Source organism: Dysidea avara, chromosome 6 (assembly GCF_963678975.1).
Source record: "Dysidea avara chromosome 6, odDysAvar1.4, whole genome shotgun sequence".
Classification (NCBI taxonomy): Eukaryota; Metazoa; Porifera; class Demospongiae; order Dictyoceratida; family Dysideidae; genus Dysidea; species Dysidea avara.
Window position 1 is genome coordinate 7,827,474 of NC_089277.1, and position 15,689 is coordinate 7,843,162.

A 15,689-nucleotide genomic window follows, 5' to 3' on the forward strand; every position below is an offset into this window, starting at 1 on the left:
ATACATGGTGACTTCTTCTAGCTGATCTCTCTACAGTGTGACTTGTTTCCAGCTGATCTGTGATTTGTTTGTATCTGAACTCTGTACAGGCTGATTTGTTTGCAGCTGAACTATCTACATGGCGGTTTCTTTGTAGCTGAACTCTCTACATGGTGATTTCTTCTAGCTGATCTCTCTACAGGGTGACTTGTTTCTAGCTGAACTCTCTACAGGTGATTTGTTTGCAGCTGAACTCTCTACATGGTGGTTTCTTTGTAGCTGAACTCTCTACAAGGTAACTTCTTCTAGCTGATCTTTCTACAGGGTGATTTGTTTGTAGCTGAATTCTCTACAGAGTGATTTATTTGCAGCTGAACTCTCTACAAGGTGACTTCTTCTAGCTGAACTCTCTACAGAGTGATTGATTTTTTTGCAGCTGAACTCTCTACATGGTGGTTTCTTTGTAACTTAGCTCTCTACAGGGTGATTTGTTTGTAGCTGAACTCTCTACAGGGTGATCTGTTCATAGCTGAACTCCCTACAAGGTAACTTCTTCTAGCTGATCTTTCTACAGGGCGATTTGTTCGTAGCTGAGTTCTCTACAGGGTGATTTGTTTGCAACTGAACTCTCTACATGGTAGTTTCTTTGTAGCTGAACTCTCTACAATGTGACTTCTTCTAGCTGAACTCTCTACAGGATGACTTGTTTCTAGCTGATCTCTCTACAGGGGATCTGTTTACAGCTGAACTCTCTACAAGGTGACTTCTTCTAGCTGATCTCTCTGCAGGGTGATTTGTTTGTAGCTGAATTCTCTACAGGTGATTTGTTTGTAGCTGAATTTTCTACAAGGTGATACTTCTAGCTGATCTCTCTACAGGATTACTTGTTCCTAACTGAACTCTCAACAGGGTGATCTGTTCATAGCTGAACTTTCTACTGGGTGATTTGTTTGCAGCTTAACTCTCTACATGGTGATTTCTTTGTAGCTGAACTCTCTACAAGGTAACTTCTTCTAGCTGATCTTTCTACAGGGTGATTTGTTTGTAGCTGAATTCTCTACAGGGTGACTTGTTTCTAGCTGATCTCTGTACAGCCTGTACAGAGATCAGCTAGAAACAAGTCACCCTGTAGAGAATTCAGCTACAAAGAAACCACCATGTAAGAGAGTTCAGCTGCAAACAAATAACCTGTAGAGAGTTCAGCTAGGAACAGGTCACCCTGTACAGGGTGACCTGTTCCTAGCTGAACTCTCTACAAGATGACTTGTTTCTAACTGAACTCTCTACAGTGTGATCTGTTCATAGTGGAACTTTCTACTGGGTGATTTGTTTGCAGCTGAACTCTTTGCATGATTGTTTCTTTGTAACTGAACTCTCTACAAGATAACTTCTTCTAGCTGATCTCTCTACAGGGCAATTTGTTTGAACTGAACTCTCTACATGATGGTTTCTTTGTAGCTGAACTCTCTATTAGGTACCTTCTTCTGGCTGATCTGACTACAGGGTGACTTATTTGTAGCTGAATTCCCTACAGAATAACTTACAATGTAATATAATTGAGTAAGTTATAAATGCAGCTGAATGCTTTATTAGGGTGACTGTTCTATTAGAGTATCTCGATCTCGCATTTGCTACACGTAGTTGCGTTTCGAATCATAACTCAGTGGTTTGTAATCCAATTCTTCTGTACTACTGCAAGGACTTTCTATGATGATTATTCCAGCTACATACTGATTTTCAGCTCATTGCTCTAAGCGGTTTGCCTGATAGACACGAAAACTAATAGTATTTTTATTCATAAAAATCGATCGCGTAATTTTGACACAGGTTGGGTTTTGTGTCATATCTCCGTGGTCTTTATCCCGATTCCTTTCAAACCACAAAAAGGCACTCCTACGATGGTTGCTCCATCTACATAGCAATTTTCAACTGATTCCTCAAAGGAGTTTACCCTGTAGGCGTGACAGACCTTCGACCTTATTTTACGAAAATAATCGGTCATAACTCCGTGAATGTTCATCGGATTCCTACCAAAGTTGTTACAAAGATCCGCCTTAATGCGCCCTTTACGTGTGCCAAATTTCAGCCCAATCCGAGCACGCATTCGTGTTTTATGGCGGATTTTGCGAAGTGTGCGAAATGAAGAAGAAGTAGAAGAAGAAAAAAACGAAGAAATTAAAACGAAATTTTTTTCGCTCGTATCTCGGAAATGGCTGGAGCGATTTTCTTCACATTTGGTGTGTAGACTCCCCTTGCTGGCCGGCACCTCTCTAGCAACTTTGGTTCCAATCGGATAAGAGATCACAGAGCTACATAAGTGTGAAAATTGCGTTTTCTTTCTTCCTGCTAATATACTCACAGGTGGCACGCTGGCTTCTTGGGCCGCACGACACACTACCGTGTGTCTTGATTCCAAGCAAACAGTATTCCCTTGCAGCACAACTTTACATTGAAAAGAGATGAAATACTGCAAGTGACAGTCAATAAAGTCTATACCGTAGATTGAGAAATTTCAGTGTTAAACTTTTTTAGTTTTGTGATGCTACCTGTATGCAAAATTAACTGGCACGAAATTTGTTCTACTGCAAATATTTCTGCACTGTAGTTTATGAGTTACCAATTGTAACTGAGTGCAGTTACATACATTTGCAATATGTTTGGCAGCTGTTAACTCTTAAGTGCCCGTAGCTATTTTTGGTTCAGCTATAACTGTAGCTATAGCTATGAGCTAGTAAAGAAGCATATCATGTTTTATTTTTTTATGTATCTATTTTATTATTGTTTTTTAGTACATAAAAATTATACTGAAAGCCACTGGCAAGTACTGCCAGCGATCCACTACACAATAATTATATTATAAGTCACAATAGTACTTCGTATATTGGCAATAGTGACACAGTTGAGCAGTGACAGCAAGGAAAAAGATAATGGAAACTATGAACATTAGTATCATTAAATTGCTGTATGAAATGATCCCACATGAAGTTGTAGAGTGTGTGTTTAATGGTGTTTGTAAGTAGAGATAGATCTATTTTAGTATAAGTTTTAACTATGTGGTAAACAATGGAAGTAAAAGTTCTGAGGAACATCTGTGATGGATCATTTTTTCAGATAAATCAAAACGAGTATTACAAGTACTAAACTAGACATACATACTCAATAATGTTGAAATGTGATTCAGCATGCATTGAAATCAGAAATATGTTTTAGCCGTAGCAGTAATGAGAAAACTTATGGCACATACACATGCTTATTTCCATGAAACTTTCACTATTTATTTATTATTCACCATACAGTATTAAAATAGTGATGGACAAAGAATTGTTCTACTAGTTGTGGCTCAGCACTCTTTTAGTTCATGTGAGCTATAATATGTTGCATGCATTTGGCACTAATGGCCATAACTTGGGGGACTATCCAATAATTTGCATGTGACTTTATTACATAATCATATGTAGTGGCTGGTGGTCTGTACTTATACATGTAGCTAGCTGTACATTTCACTGCTGCCGGTGTGGCTGGTTTACCTGTGAGGATAAAGAAAAACAGTACTAGTGATGCAACAAAAGTGACTGTGCATGGTAGCTATAACTGATACGTCTCTAAACCTTTGCTCACAAATGTTGTGCAAGTATGTAAAAGTAGTAATTTTCTGTGTTAGTAGGAACTTATGAGCTGCTGAAAATTCTATAGTGTAGCAGAGACAGTTGCAGAGTGTTTGTTGAATTTAATGTGGAAATGTGGCATTCCAGGAAGAATAAGCAGCTAAATTCTAGTCAAACATTGTGTAGGAGACATACAGCTTATTGGGATAAACCAGTGTTACCATTTTGTTGGGGATCGCTAATTACCAACATTTAAGCAGGGCCGCCCACAGGTGGGGGGCATTTTTCCCCTGGTCCCAGCTTGAAAGGGGCCCCAGGAGGCCCCATGAAGGACCCCTTGAATACCTGTTTAAAAGATCGATATACTCTAATAGAGTAGTCACAGTATTCTTCAGAGGAGCAGTGTAGCAAACTTATATATAAGGAGATATGGTTGGTGAGGGGTAGCTATTATCATTGTGAGCAGGTTGTGACCTTTTTTTGGTCTTCAACTTACAACTTGGATGAAGTTGTGATTTAGAATGGAAACCTCCTTGCCTCTGGGGCCCCATTTTAACTCTTTGCCTTGGGCCCCTTAATTTCTCTGGGCAGCCCTGCATTTAAGTGTACCTCAAAGTAGATATCCTGTGATGAAAAATGTGGGAAAGAACTGATTCAAAATTAACCTCGAGCACTAGCTAAGAAGTATATATTCAAGCAGCACAGGAAGGTACAGGAACAACATATAAAAGATGTGGAATTGAAAGTTTGAGATATTTATAGTGATCAAAGGTGAGCTCTGAGCAGCAATTGACAACTAAACTGATTCCCAATGAGAGCAACTATTTGAGTCTTATCATGATCCAAAGTGCATCCCCCAGCCCATAATTACAAGTAACTAAGGGTGGTCACAGTCTACAACTATAATAACAACTACACAATTGTCTGTCAATACATGACATCCTTCAAGGGGCCACAAAGTGTACTGTTGTACTTTTTGTCATCCCTTCACAGCTACACATAGAATTTGTTTCTCCATTGCTGGCTGTTCATCTGTGCTGTCACTGTGATCTTGGGGATGAGGTGAAGGTCTATGCCACTGTGACCTCAAGTGAACAGCCCGGTATGGAACAGTTAGTATGTCCACTGGATGTGGCTGATGTTTATGGAATGAATAAGTCCACCATTCTCATGTTAAGGTGGTGTATATAAGCAATTCCTAATCTCCATTCAATCCAGGGATGGATGAGAACAATGAACAATGTCACCACGATGAGAACAATGTCACCATCTCTTATAGTCTCTGTGCTATTTGCAGTTGAGCAGTGAAACTCACAAAGAGCTGTTAAGCATTCCTTCTGCCACCTGGTCCAGAAGTGTCTAAACAGCAATGCTTGAGTCTTAACTCTTTTCCTTATATCTGCATGTTCACCATAATTTTGGGCCATCCACTTCATCTAGCTTGCTGTGTATCTTGGTAAGGTAAGGAGACCATGGGTCTGCCATACAGCATGCAGATAAGAGGGTGTGATGGGATCTGCACCATTAGCATTAGAAGAAAGATGGTGAGAAAACAGTTGTTCAACATCATTTGAAAGTTCTCCAATGTTGCATGCATGCGGCCCAGCACCTTTTTGATTTAACCAATGTGTCTTTCCCAAAAGTCTCAAACCTAAGATGAGTGTTTTGGGGATGAAGCACCATTCTACACTTCTTCCTCCAGCCAGATTCTCTACTAGCACTGCTGATGACAAAAGGCTCTGAAGCTCTTTGGCTGCAGCCAAATACATGTAAGCATTATCAGACAGCATTAGTCTTACTAGAGATTTCTAGCTAACAAAAATTAATGACGAAAGGCCTGTAAAAAATGCAACAGATATATCAACAACTATTTCCAGATAGAATACTCTGAACACAGCACATCATGTGAAAAAGCAAATATGTACTTTCCTTTCACCTTCACTACCGTGGATGTAAAGTGCACCAGTGAAGACAAAACCACTCAATCACTTCAAAGGTATTGGCTGTATTGACTTGGTGTTCACAAGTGGCAGAGGGTCTGTTGTTCCATATGGTCTACCTGCAATTTTTCAGCAGACAACACACTTCAGTGGCAGTAGCAAGCGAATGTGTTGTTTATCTGATGGTATCCAGTACTGATGCCTAATTACAGTCAGGGTGGCATTGACACTGTGTTGTGTTATGTGAGCTTACATTATCACAAGATTTGTGTGGTGATGTTTATTTGGCAGTAAATAAGGGGGCATTGTGGATATACTCACCACACATAATCAGCTGATTTTGATCTAAAAATAGCCCGAGCTGTTGTACCAGTAGATAGCAATAGTATTTTGAAGTCAAGCTAAAAACCTCTAGGAAGCTCTGCAGCTTTGAAAAATTTCTAGTTCTCTCTTGTCAATTCTTAATGTTGTGTACTTACAGGTGATAGATGCCTTGTGTTGTGTGGACATACATAATACATATGCAGTCATTGCAAGCAACTTCTGTATGTACCTCCATACCTCTCAATGTTCAGGAGGCTGATTGCTGGACCATGGTCACTCTGTCCAGTGTGGCAGTGCTGATCCGACTCTTCTATGTCATGAGGCAGAAGGACCCCTGTTGGGTCCCAAGGCATTATTCTAGACATAACAACTGTGGCAGTCCATGCTGCTAAACAGTCAATGACCTAAGCTGTTGAAAGTTGATCCCTCTTGTTAAGAGGTCTGCTGGATTTTCTGTGCACAAAGATGGACAATTTTTTTCAGCAACCCTAGCCTGTGCAGTATCAAAGTCTTCTGGCTGGCAATCCAATACAGGACAATTTGGCATAGGTGGACAGTCAGATTGATGGTGGGGAATGAAGTGAGCTAGCCTGGTTGCAGTACAGCTGTGTTCAGGTCCAATTTGGGAAGTGAAAGCTGCTTCAATGGCACAGCTCTAGTCTTGGACATCAGTATTGAGGCTGGAACATGTCCTTTGACTTGTTGGATGTATGCAACTACACCGTAAGCCTTTAGGCTTGCATCAGCAAAGATGTGCAGGTGTGCAGGTTGGTTGATGCATCCTGAGGTGCTGGAAATACAGTTTATATTTGCAACAGAAGGGCAGTGTTGTGGATTGTGCTGTGTTAGCAGCAATTGTGATCCATTCACTTGTGATCAGGAGTAGTGTCCCACTACAAGTGTTTCTGCCACAGCTTTAAAATTATTTTGTAAAAGAACTTAGCAGAGATTGTGACTAGTGATACTAGCTCCAATGAATCAATAATGTCTGATAACTATTTGAGAGTCTCTTACTTGGTTGTTGTAGGTGGTGTCTAGGTTGGGAGAGAGATAGATCACACTCCTTTGAGTGTTTCAGTATATTCCTACTACTTTAACCGGGTTGTGTGATGCTGCACGCTCAAGATCTTTACAACACGAGGACCAGGAATGTAGATTGAAATCTGCTTTGTGGAGTACCAAATGAAACTCAGTAACATATTCAGTGTAGCTTCTTCACTAGGATAGAATGAAAATTTGCAGATGATGTTCTGTGTAGTGTTGATGAGAGATTCCAGGTTAAATGGAAATTTAGAGCTTCTGGAATGGAGAACTAGTAGCTCCAAACAACATGACTTGGAGTCAGTAGGATACAAATTGACGTGGGATCTGATAACCAGAGAAATTGTGTGCTGTCCCTGTCTGATTCATATGGCAAAATGCTTTCTGGATGTCAGCTGAGAGAGCAATTAGGTGCAACCAAAAATGGAGGAGAGCAGTACAAAGGAATGAGGGCAAGCAAAAAAAGCAATCATTAAGGCTAGGACTGTTACAAGACTGTGTACAGCTATAGTCATACACTATTCGGATTAGTGTTGTAGCTAAGCCCGTTCATACTGGGTGATGAGGGATGTAGTGTACATTATGTGTCTGACGTCTGCTCTCTGCTCTTTGATAAAGCTTATTGCACTTGTTCCTTCATGATTTCTCTGTAAGCTTTCAGCTGCTTTGGTTGTTTCACTGGTCGATGTGCCAAGGACCTGGTTTGCTTGAAGCAGATGGTGTACATGTCATTAGAGGGGGGAGGGTGATTTCTTTCCAGGGGAAGTGCAGGCTGTAGGTTCTATCTGTTTGCAGAAATGAAGTATTTTCTAGTGTCTCTGTATAACTAACATGCCTGCAGACTCTAAACTCCAGGACTGACATAGATAACTGGTTTTGATAGTACACAATAGTATAGCTGTGTGGAGGTTGGCTGAATTCACAGTTTGAGGTAAGGGAAGTGGGACAGACAATAAGTACTGTAGCTGAGTCGTGATTGAACTGCTGTTGGCCCACTACCTTTAACTATCTCATCTCACCAGTAACAGTCTGCCCCGATGAGAACTGAGATTTCAGATTTCAGATCAATGGGAGGGCCTTTACTTCCCTCAAGTGGGTATGCACTAAGTTCCTGATGGAGGCAGCCAACTGCTAAGTGATGAGGACTGAAATTAGAATATGAACGGAGTTCACGATGTATACAAAGTGTGTTGCTACCTAAAGGCTTCTAGATGAGTGCACTAAACCTCTGAATGATGATACTGATATAATTTTCTGGTGGATTGGATAAAGATATAGTTTATACTGTGCTTACTGATCATCCAGCAATTACCATCTTCAATTAGCATACATGGGGGTAAAATGCTGAAAGTGGAGCAGGTATCACTGTGATGAATGCAGATTGTCAATTGTAGGTAACTGTACAATTGGTACTGTCTGTTGGTCAGGTTGTGGTGGTGTGGTTTTCAGTGTGGTAGAGACTAATGTGGTGTTGCGTCTTCACTTTCTACGTGAGAACCTCTAGATACATTGTGCTGGGTAGGTACTGTAAAAACAGTGGACCCTGGGATCAAGGACCTGGGACCTGTGGGTATTCAACTCTTCTTGGAATTTTATGCATTTATGCTTGTACTACAGTAGGTACCTAGTCTTGCATGGCCAATCCAATCATGGTGTCTCCTACGATGCTTAAACCAATTAAAAATTATAGGCACCTCTGAAAACATGTCTAAAGCTGACTGCATTATAGGCCACTCACCTGCTGCATAATGAGCATACCAGTCTATTATGTTGTATGGCTTTAGAAACATTGCGCAAATGCACCACGATGTACAAAGTCTGGTTGTCGAGCTGCTGGACTGAAACTTGCTTAACTAGCAATTGCTGTTTCCCTGGAATATTTGTTTGCATAATGTTTCTAAACTTTAGTAGCTAGGTGACATAATAGACTAGTATGATCATTATGCAGCAGGCAAGTGGCCTATAAATGCAGTCAGTGAGTCAGCTTCAGACACTTTTTCAGAGGCACTTATAATTTCAAACATCATGTGAGACACCGTGATGGGCAAAAGTGGATTGGCCATGTAAGACTGCATGCAGAAGTACCTAGTACAAGTATAGAGTATTGTGAAGTGTAGAATAGTTGGGTCCCCTGGTCATGGGTCCACTTTTTTTTACCTACCCCATTGTGTTGCCTTGTGCCTGACAAGACAATTGAAGTTGTCTCATATCACAATGGCTAGCATCCTAATGCAGAGTGGATCATTGCTGGCTGGCATCCATAAAGGAAATACAAAATTTTGAAATAAGCCAACATTACAGTAACTACAACAGCACCCTACCAACCACTAGCTCATTCCACACAACCACACAAAAGGGCCACTGCTATCATGACAGTAATCGCAATGATAAATACAGCAGGTATTCCTAAAATGTGAAAGCTCAACCTTATACACTTTACAAACAAACAGCACAAAATGGAAATTTTAAAATGACACTGATCCTCATATTTTAGTTGTCAGGTATAATATATTGAGGAGAGTTCTTCTGGAAACACAGTAACTGCTTTACAATGAAAAATTAACCTTTTATTTGTACTCACCAGTATAGAGTAGTAACACCTGATGTCACGATAGTTACATAATCACTTGTGTAGAGAGAAAATGTAACAAGTTGGGACACAAGTTTGTATTGGGACACAAGTTTATTTCACCTTTGGTTTGTTGAGAAGTTGGCTCCAAGTGTGGCGCTTAGCCGGAATCTGGGTGGGGTGGCCTATGGATCAAGTCATGATGGGGTTGGCTTTTTTTCAGGTATTTGTCCTGTTTCACTTTAGGATATTTAGCTCAAAGATTTTCGTTTAGGCCCCTAGGCTATGGTTAAACACCTCGAATAGGCTCTGCCCTCTGTGTACACCCTCCAGTGCCTAACTGGTGAAGTAGATAATAATAATAAATAACAACTGTCTTTCTAAATGTGATCATATTATAACGAACAAGGAAGAGAGTAATATAAGAGATGTTTAAGTAGTGTAGGTTAATTTGATAATTGCCAGGCAAGTTATGGCTGATAATTGGCAAAAAATACTTGGGCACAAAGAATTTGACACTTTGAAAGTATGATAGAATAGTCCCACGATGTTTATATCAACAGATCAATGTACAATGATTCATTACTGATCATTCTTTCTTGTTGTTTGGAGACAGTTACTTTCTCGAGTTAAGGCCAAAACTGTTGTTTTAATTTTGTAACTCAATATGATACCCAAATAACATCTTTCCAAACTTTTGTTCTATGTTCTGTGTAAGTTTCATGCAGAATAAATCACAATTGTAGCCTTCTGAAGGAGCCCCACCATTGAATTTGCCCCATAGAAGTTGCGGTTACACATTTTAATGTAATTTTGTGATGTAGAAGTTATCACTCTATGGGCTAAAATTTGTGGTAGGGATTAGACAAACCCTATACTCAGTAGTGGGGCTTTAGCTCTTGAAAATTATTATACCAACTCTTGCTTAATTGTACTACACTAATAAATAACTTTTGTAGCCTTACAAGTACCTATCATGACATACAGTTTACATGTAGCTGGCAACAAAAGTTGTGTTTGTTGTACAGGTGCAATGGTTACAAAATAATTTCTATGAACACAACAACAAATTACTAACCTTTTGAATTACACAAAGAAGCATAACTCGTCTGTGTAGATGGTTTTGTACAACAGGTACTTTGTTACCAGCATACCATACATTAGGAAATTTTGACAAAAGAAAATTTGATGAATTCACAGTTAAAGAGCTTTGACAAATTAAAAGCAAGAAAAAAATGCTGACTTTCAACGTTCTTTTTGATGTTTGATGAATTAAAATTTGATGAATATAACAGATTTGTCAAACTTTTTTCATCAAACTTTTCTGTTGTACGTTAACACACTTTGTTCACCCATTTTGTACGCCCATTAATTAAGTGACATCATCAGTTTCCAATCCTGTTGTGTAATTGACAATATCTGTATGGTCTGTATCATTTCACCCACATGAGCAAACAGTTTTGTGTTAAAAGCAGCCTGCGAAATGAAGGCTTTGTAAATACTGTATTACACTTCCAATATGGTTTCCAATGTAAAAGTTTAACATCTTCAAAATAATTTGCTGTGGCAATAAATTCCATTGCATAGAAATTGACAGAAATATCTGCAAAATCTGAGATTATAGCTGTAACTCTAAGTAACCTTGATCCTTATCACAGTACTGGAGTTCAACCTTCCTCTGTGAGTTAGCATTCACCTAAAAACATTGGTAGTTTGATTGGTGAGATAGGTTTCCTGTCGCTGCATCATTTGAGCATAATTTTGGTCTCCAAAAATGGGTTTTCATTTATGGACACCAAATTAATGATAGCCACACCTTCTCACACCACAGTAGTAATCATCAAGAAGTTACATACGATTCCCTTCTGTTTAACATGTAATTGTATAGGCTATATCTGTAACTTATTCCCAGATAAACATCCCCACCTCCAACTGATCTGTGTTTTCTCAATATTTAGTTGCTGCCATCCTTACTGTCAACCTCCTGTGTTTACAACTGACTGTGCATGGCAATTCAAATGGTACCACTAAACAGCCAAATTTATAAAAATATTTCTTCTTATTATACCAAATGCATGAGTTAAAACAATAGGTTTAATGTTTATTGTGCTGGATCATTAATACTTTTTTGAAAAAATGATTTCTTATTTTTCAGCCATATTATGATGGTCACTTACTTCATTTATTTGGTAAATAATTTTGTCTCAAATTTTCTATCAACACTTTGCACTGTGCAGAACAAAGTAGTGCACCATATGTAAATGTGTTCACTTGTCTTCATCTGTTTCCTTATAGGAAGAATGTGACCTATTAGTAAATGCTACCTATTATGGTGATATGGAGGTAGTTACTAGACTGTCAAATGATGGAGTTGATATGGATGCTATTATACATGAGGTGTGTTCACCTTAATATTGTCTGGTGTACGCATATAAGTACATGTGATTGTGTTGTTGTGACAACAAATTGTACATATAACTACTGTTTGTAGGGTCATAGTCTGCTTGACTAGAATAGTATTAATGTAAATCTGTGACAATAGTACTGTGGAAGTGTTATAACTATATTATTTAATTATGGACCTTGTTGTTTTATGTTAACATTTTGTAAACTTGTTATTTACATTTACAATTGCATGGATTTGTAAGCTGCTGTACAATGATAACATTCACAACAGAATTATTAAGCAGAGGTGTGTACTGTTATAACTCACTGGTCATATGTGACCATCTCAGCGAAAACCCAATTTGCATGTGTATTGAGTAAAGACGAAATTTAAAAATAATTTGTAATATTAGCATGCTACAAAAAAAAAGTACGCAAGTTTCTATTAGGCCATTACTCAAAGAAGGAAGACTCAAATCAAATAAAACTATATGCACCATCTTATTTGCCTGTTCATGAAAGTTTGAAAATCTTTGTTTTGTTTCTGTAGTCCGAAAGGCATGCGTGTCACGTGAATTTGTTTACAGTGCGGTAAATGTAAACAAGATCGTCATTATTTTTTCTGCTAAACTGCCTTCACACCTGTATGCACAAGTAACTACAAGCTAACACTATACTTTGGCTGAAGTGCTAATCCAAGGTGAATATTTCAAATTGTAACATTGTAGACCAATGCAAACAGAAGTTATGGCTGCGAATGTAAGTAAGTGCCTGTAGTTTATTTTCAGCTTAGTCGCTGTACAAATCAATTATCTTGCACTTCCTAGTGTCTAGTGCTATCATTCCAAAGCTGCTCACTACAGAAAGCTGAAACTCTGGTGATCCATACCTTGGACACTGCAGATAATGCTGAGAAAATAAAAATTCTGAATTTGTGTGAACAAGTTGGACTTTTGTTGAGACAATCACGTATACAGTGGAACCTCGATTATTTGAACTAATTGGGGGAAGGGTGTTCATACACTTGCTAACAAAATACTCTAATTAAGCAATTGATTTGGTGTTCGGATAATGTGGTGTTTGGTTAATCAGTGTTCGGAAATCAAGATTCCACTGTATTACAATGATTACAACAGTTTATCAATTTAGTCATTCATGTGTAAGCATAAACAGACAAGAGCACAAAAAGCGTCATGGTATATTATGTATGCTGTAAATATATAGAGGATTTAGTGGATGGTTTCACAAAACACATCAAGACAGTGTGTCATATTTCATATCTACAGTACATGTATAGGGTTTAAAAAAAGTCATATTGGTGTTGTACAGGTTGTTGTATTTGATTTTCCAACCTAACAGTGTGTGTAATATTATCTATGTAGCTATAGTGCAATTGTTGCTGCATTTGTGAAGTTGCTACATACATATTAGCACCTGCCATAATATGATATACGTACATGTACCTCATTATAATTGTGTTGTTGTATAGGAATATCAACAGACACCTCTACATGTTAGTGTAGACTATGGTCATGATAACATAGTGAAGAAATTGATATCCTTACATGTCAACATAGAATGTGTGGATGTGGTAAGCTCATAGTAACAATAGCTGAAACAAATGCAGCCTTTTGATTTTCGTAGTGAAAGATGTCTCTAGGATGATTTTTAAGGGTGGAATTTTAGCCAGTGCACTTCACTTTTGGGGGGATCCCTACATACTTAAACAGAACTACCGTATTATTTGATACTAGTAGACATTTGATTCCTGCTTCGGTTGTACCAACAGGCTGCAGTGACTGAAGTAGTAATTAAAAGCAGACTAGTATAGCTGCAGTTAACTGCTGGAACACATATGAAGCACATATGAACCATCATATGTGATACACATTTGCATTTGCAAAATATGAAACGAAATATATATTCCATTACATTTATACTACCATTAAATATGGACTATGATCAGATGCACTGTATATATACCGGCAGAATTACGGACTATGATTTTATGTTCTTCATATGCACTGATGGTAAAATTTAATACAAGAGTGTAGTGAATTCACACATCCACCACTTTTGAAGGCAAAAAGTGCATTCATTCCATGCTATGTATCTTCTTTTTTTTTTTAATTATTATTTATTAATGCTTTACAGCACAAGTGCTGAGGGTCTGTAGGGCACCTGGTCCTACAGCCTGCTCAAAGACTTTAGCTACAGAAGGTGTGTTTGAAAAGTTGGAGAAAGGAGAAAAAATCCATGACTGGACCTAGGTAGCCTCGAACCTGCAGCCATCCGATTTACGCTCAAACGCTTACAGGAGTCTACCAGGTGGTCAGGATGTTTTCTCCTTGTTATTTTCATGTAATTATATCCATAGGAATTCTAGAGAGTAAATCATTATCTTTAAGTACCCCAAGTAGAACCAAATGGAAACTAGTTTATTTATTAATGCTTTACAGCACAAGTGCTGAAGGTCTGTAAGACACCTGGTCCTACAGCCTGCTCAAAGACTTTAAAAATCTAATGCAAAGTAATCATACTGAAAAACAGAGGAGTGCTATTAAAAAGTAAGTTACTAGGTAAAAGTACATAACATACATGTTGCATGGTGAGTTATCTTGCCTAGAGAAGGTTTTTGCAATAGAATGCTCAATTCTTTTGCTCTCATTTCCCTCCAAAATCCTCATCGTGAAATCTGAAGCTGTAGCAACTTTTTGCTGGACCATGCCTTAGTGAAAATGGGGTCTATAATATTACTAGAGATAATGGAAGTTTGGGTCTTTCTGACGAAAAACCAGCTTCACAATACTATCCTGGTACCTTGGCAGTATTGGTCATAGAGATCTGCAATACATATCGATACGGCAATGTATCGATACAGCAAATAAGTATCACGATACAATACTGTACTTAGAAAATATGGATATATCAAAGTTTTCAAGCAAAACAGTCAGTGATTGATATATTACTGTAACAATGATCTAGATGCTCAAATTGAAAGCCTCTCTATTTACCTGTGCTATAAAATGGGAAGTTACAAAAAGCCATACAAATACACGTGTATAAGTGCTGCTGTTATGGCTAAAATATTCTTCCCCGGGTCTTCTAAAAGCACTCTTTAAGTGTAAAGAACTGCACCACTAAGCAGTACACAAATCTGCTATATATACTAGCCATCTTGACAACTCATTAAAATGCGGAGTAATCTGGACATGCCTTTGTGGGAGCATGTGTTAAAATGTTTGTGGTAGCTAATTGTCTGGTGGTGTAATAGAGGCAGGTATCTTGGTAGAGATGTGCTTTTAACAACAACTCTGTTTTCCATACTAAAACTCATATCAGAACACACTACATCAGCGTACTGTAGTTTATCAACATTCACTGAATAAAGACATTTGTATATACAGTGAATGTAGAATCAGTGTCAGCTCTTTAAAGGTCCACTGAAATGGAAATTTCACTTGCCATTTTATTGAATGAATAAGTACTTTGTATCATGCAATGCACGAAAACACCATGTTGTTGTGCAGTTATTACGCCACAAAGTCTAGTTACATCATGATGTGACGTCAGACCAAGAACCGGAAGTACTGTAACTGCACACTTTATAATGGGAAAGTCACAGTACGGTAGCATTACCCAGCACTTCTTTTCGTCATCGTAGCATTCCAAGATCACTGAAGAGTTCTGTTGGTAAACAAAAGCGAAGTCTGGAGTGTAGCTGTTGCTGTAGTGCTTGGGCTTGAACCACCTTCTCCTCTCGGTACGCGCGAAGCGCTGCATGTTTCACTGTAGCAGGCTGTTAGTTCGGTCTGTTTACGAAGCTGGGTTAGCAGTATCACACAC

The 15,689-nt window shown here is 38.5% G+C and overlaps 1 protein-coding gene across 1 annotated transcript in view; it reads left to right on the top strand.

The window, feature by feature from the left end:
* LOC136258253 (uncharacterized) overlaps positions 1 to 15,689 on the top strand; it is a 194,826-nt gene that overhangs the window by 15,221 nt on the left and 163,916 nt on the right. Inside the window, exons 4-5 of the mRNA XM_066051572.1 lie at positions 11,754 to 11,855; positions 13,333 to 13,434. Of these exons, the coding sequence (XP_065907644.1) occupies positions 11,754 to 11,855; positions 13,333 to 13,434 (204 nt within the window). The remainder of the gene's footprint in view (positions 1 to 11,753; positions 11,856 to 13,332; positions 13,435 to 15,689) is intronic.